Source organism: Argentina silus (genome assembly GCF_951799395.1).
Source record: "Argentina silus genome assembly, chromosome: 15".
Lineage (NCBI taxonomy): Eukaryota > Metazoa > Chordata > Actinopteri > Argentiniformes > Argentinidae > Argentina > Argentina silus.
Genome location: NC_139669.1, coordinates 4,386,769 through 4,391,768, shown reverse-complemented (window position 1 = coordinate 4,391,768; position 5,000 = coordinate 4,386,769). Strand labels below are relative to the sequence as shown.

Below are 5,000 nucleotides of genomic sequence, written 5' to 3'. Positions count from 1 at the left end.
CTAAAATGTTGAGAAGTCAACACAAGTCATCATTACAAGAAGGCATATGCCCTCTGTCTTTTTAAAAGTCAATGTCGGCAATGGAGAAAACCTATTAGGGGAAATAGGGGGGGGGGGGGGGGGGGGGGGGGGGGGAGAGGTTTACCAGCATCAATCTTATTTCAAACAGAACAGAAAAGCTCCAGCCAACTGGATTGCTTTTCAAATGCAGCAGGCCATGCTAGACGCTCAATCCACCAGTGCATCTGATTTGATCCCTGGAGCTGAACGCAGGCACAACCACTGATTGATAGAGAGAGAGAGAGAGACACACACACACACACACAGAGAGAGAGAGAGAGGGGAAAGGCCAAACAACCAGCTACAGGGGGAACACAATAACAAAACAATGAAGTAGCGAGTTGCTCTGTGGAGCCGATTTAAATAAGGCAAAACAAATAGAACCAGCACAAGGGGATACTTGAATCCCCCCCCCCCCCCCCCCCCCCGTGTTACAGCAAGGCCTGCCAGAGAGAATGGGGGTTATTTGGGAGCAGCTTAGGGTGGAGGTTGTAGGAATTATCGACCCCCCCCTTCATCCCCCGCGCCCATTTTGCTAGGAGGGATGAGTGCTAGGGGGCTCCTTAGCCAGGTAGCAGGGGACAGGTAGACCTGGCTGTACCGCAGGATGTCCCTGTCCTGCTGACACGCCTCTCTTTAGAGGTCAAAGTAGCACTTCCCTTCCTCTTCCAGGAGAGATTGGGTCGATCCGCGGAGGGGAGAAGGGCTTTAGAATCCAATGAATATCTGTGTGGTTCACTGCTATCTCTGCAGCCCAGAGGGGGGATTAGCCGGAGGGAGGAGTTAGGAGGGCTATGTAAATGAATGCAAGGCAATGCGCATGGCACCCTATATCTTATTTCAGCGACTTTGCTTGCACAAGCTCTACGCCAATACCGCTGGGTTCAAGCGGTGGGATGTTAGTGTTATTGCAGCAAAGCAGCCCTAATTGGAAATACAGTAGGAATGTGATCATCTTAAGAGGCTGGAAGCAGAGCTTGAACTCCCTGTTGATGATGATTTCACTTTCTTGTTAAAACCCATTAAACTGCGCGCTCGTAAAGCCGCGGGGGACACCGCAGTCTTGCACTCTCAGTTGTTCCTGAGGTAAGCGCCTCTGAATGAAATGTGCACTGGAAGAAACTATGGGCTATAAAAGGCGTTTAGTTTTTTTCCCGGTATTGTTTCGCAGAAAAATGCAAGTAACAAGCGCGACTCCCAGGGAACACATAGTTAACAGGAGCCTTTTTCCACCGTTTTCTGAGGGCAGCTCCACAGGGGACGCATTTACACCTGCTTGCCTCATCTTTCACGATACAGCAGTCCCCTAACGCCACGCGTTACTTATAAATACTCCAGCCAAGACGAGGGGAGGAGGGGGGAAAAACAAACAGGACGAGAAAAGCTAACACATCGACTCCAGGCCAAACTGCACTCCACTCCGTTACATAAATAAATGGGCAATGTTCCAGACAAATGAAGGCAGTTTCTACCAGTGGCTCATTTGTGCTGGGAGGATGATCAGTAGAGTAGTGATGCTGGGTGACGGTCTCATGAGCTAATTCACAGACTCAGGCCCTAACCACCGCCTCACCGCCTTCTCCCAGCACTGCTGTACCCACCGATATCATCTCACCATTTGCTCTGGGAAAACAACAACAGCCTTGAAAGAGAGAAGAAGCTCAGCCTGCATGGATGTGTTGTACAGTATTCCATGTCACATTTGTCAACGTGAAAGCCGAGCCACAGGGAGTCAGAGAACGAACAGCGCAGGAGGGAAATGAGGTCGAGGTATTTTACAAATGCTGCACAATCTTAAAGTACGTCTTAATCTAAGGCGTCCTTAGATCTCACGTGTTTTGAATGATTCTGCTGTAAAGCGATGAATTTGGAAGAATCCCAGCGCTCCTCTACAATACCGTCTCACATCAAAGACATTTTTTTACCCGCTTTAAAAACAACAAAAAAAGAAGAAGAAAAAAAAAAAGGAAAAAAAGGAAAAAGAAGGAATAGGGGAAATGAGGATATCAAACATTCAACAGCATTTTTCATTCATGAGTGTATCACGTTCTGTTTCAACAATGTAGAGAAAAGAGCTGAATCAGTGAACATGCTGCAGGGGTAATTGATAGGAATCCAGCAAAGGTAACTCCCAGGGGGAGATGCTACATCATGCCATCCCAGACTGCCAGAAAGGGAGCAGGGCCTATAGAACTCTACGGCAAGGTTATATTTATGAGGGAGGTTTGAATTTTAAAAACACATTGAAAGAAAATGTAGATTGGAGTAAAGGTCATATGCCTATAGAAGATAGAAGAGAAAGCAGCATTCCACAAATGTATAGGGATGCTGACAGAACAGAGGAAAGTATTCACTGTATGGGGTTTAACAGATGCAGGTTGTGGCATGTGGCAGAGGTGGAATTCATGGCCATTACACATTCTGGTCGCGTGGTTCCTGCTGAGAGAGTGACATCCCTCCAAGGCCTCCATACTGACACTCCAAAAAGCCACAGCTACATCCACTCCTTCATGCTCACATTCTCTTCATCTGCATTGTGCCAACAAATCACCCAAGGGCTCCGGCTGAGCATTGTCGTGTTGTCTCCAGGGCTGTCTGAAAAAACACAGTGTGTGTGTGTGTGTGTGTGTGTGTGTGTGTGTGTGTACGTGTGTGTACGTGCGTCTGGACAGACAGACCGACAGTTAGGCATGATAGGTGACGTTAGTCATACCCACAGACACTGAGAAGGCTGAGATTCGACAGTACTGCATGACAGGCCTTCACCCCCCGCCCCCCCCCCTTCCTACATCTGCTAGAATGAGAGCAGAGAGTACACACACTGTCAGAGAACTGGAAAACACTGGCATTGCCATGGGAGAAATATGCCAGCCCCCCCTCACAAGCAAACTTGTTTTCCTCTTTTTGTGTTATTCATCAGCAACTTAGGTAGCCTGGATGTATATCTGAGAAACAAACTGCCCAGGACAGAGATAAGTCCCTGAGCTTCCTTCAACAGCCCCCTTCTGGAAGACCAGCTACTGGACTGGAAAAGGCAGGAGCCAAGCCAAGCATGACTGTCCTATTCACACAAACACATGCAGGCACTTAAACACACACTCACACGCACACGCACACGCTCACAATCACACTCGCACTCACACCACACCACACCACACACACACACACACGCACACGCACACGCACACGCACACGCACACACCACTCAATGAATACAGAGAAAACAAATACAGAAGATCCCCAAGTCTCTCTGATAACTGACACACAAATACAGCACAACAGCCGTGCAATAACTAATTGGCACTATTTTAAACAGAGAACATCCACAGCCAGATTGTTCAAAGCCGGTAAAAAAGGGTGGTTTCAATGATAATTAACATTTCACAAAGACAAATAGTTTCCTAAAGTGTTAGGAGATGAAAGCGCTTGGCATCCAGAGCCATGGTGGCCAAACGAAGCGTGTGTGTAGATGAATTAGCAGAGAGGGAGAAAGATGAGGCCTGCTTACCTTTCGTCCTGGAGGAAAAGCCGAGGGAGAGCTGGGCAAAGAGGTCAGGATTCTCAAACTTCTCCTCTTTGACTTTGATCCAGAAACAATTCTCTGCCATTTCCTGAGGCACTATCTGCAATGACACAAGGAGGATTCCATTATCGGCACAATCAGGAGCTGCCATTTCACAGCCTGCCACTCCACTGAAATGCCAGTTCTCAAAACTCCACTCACTGGAAATGGTGCTACAGTGTGTGTGTGTGTGTGTGTGTGTGTGTGTGTGTGTGTGTGTGCGTGCGCGCGCCTATGCATGTGTTTGGTGCAACAAATAAACAATGTATATGTTCCCCACATCCTAGCTCTACAGTACATTCTTCACATTCTTCACATTAGAAACAAAGAGTTTGTCACCAAGAGGGCAATCTCTATATGCATTGATGTGACAGAGCAGAACAATTAGATGAGGACAGACCATCGCTGAACCTGAAACCTCTTGTTGACTCCTCCCGAAGAGAATGAAGACCCTTGTTTTAAACTAGGCACAACCGGAGCATCTTTGTTTACCACGCTCCCACCACACTCAGCGTGAAGCACTGTAACCCTAGCCCACTTCTGCACATACAAACTAACCCCTGTCTGCTGTGTTTGTGCTGATAATTGTCCTTAGCCAGTCCATTACGGGCTGTGTCGAGTGTTGCGGTGATGACACTCAGCGAGCCACCGCCACGGCCCTCGTTGTGTGGCTGGGACAAGCTGCTCACGGCACCTCTGTCATTAGCCTCCTCGACGACGCGGTGATAGGAAAACACAAGCGAGGGTGTGTGGTGAGTGCAGCGAGGGTGACCGTGGCTGTTGTCATCGAGAGCGGGCCAACGAGGCTGAGAGCGTGAGGAGCTGTTGTGGTTTGTGGTTTGAGAGGGGAGCCTGTAGTGCCTGCAGTCCTCTCTCTTCTCCCCAGGCTCATACACTACAGCACTAGAGGGTGGCCCACTTCAACCCTACAGTATCTAATTCATATGAGGGTCTGAACTGTAAAACGGCACCACTGGAAAAGTGCACTCTACTCGTGTCTGTTAGTGTCAAATATGAGCACTGCAACTGAGAGGCTTTCTGAAGCCAGGTGAAACCTGTTCTAAGGGTAGTCAGAGTGGGTCATAGAGGATAGAACAGTAGTTGTATCTCTATGGAGCGGTTACTCTAGAGGTCTACAGAGATTAACCAGGGCCATAGCTATCATAGAGGATAGAACAGTGGTTGTATCTCTATGGAGCGGTTACTCTAGAGGTCTACAGAGATTAACCAGGGCCATGGCTATCATAGAGGACACTGAGGTGAAGACCTCTGTATTTTTATCTGTCATACTTCAAATAATCCAATTGTGCGTTTATGATGAATAATTGCCAATTCTGCAATTTGCAATTTGGAGCCCTGGGAAAACAGGAGCATTGGG

The 5,000-nt window shown here is 48.0% G+C and overlaps 1 protein-coding gene across 1 annotated transcript in view; it reads right to left on the bottom strand.

Annotated features, from left to right (window-relative positions):
- Nucleotides 1–5,000, bottom strand: part of diaph2 (diaphanous-related formin 2) — a gene marked incomplete at both ends in the record, with an annotated part of 183,542 nt that overhangs the window by 123,221 nt on the left and 55,321 nt on the right. The window contains one exon of the mRNA XM_083686892.1: nt 3,569–3,683. Within this exon, the coding sequence (XP_083543018.1) occupies nt 3,569–3,683 (115 nt within the window). The remainder of the gene's footprint in view (nt 1–3,568; nt 3,684–5,000) is intronic.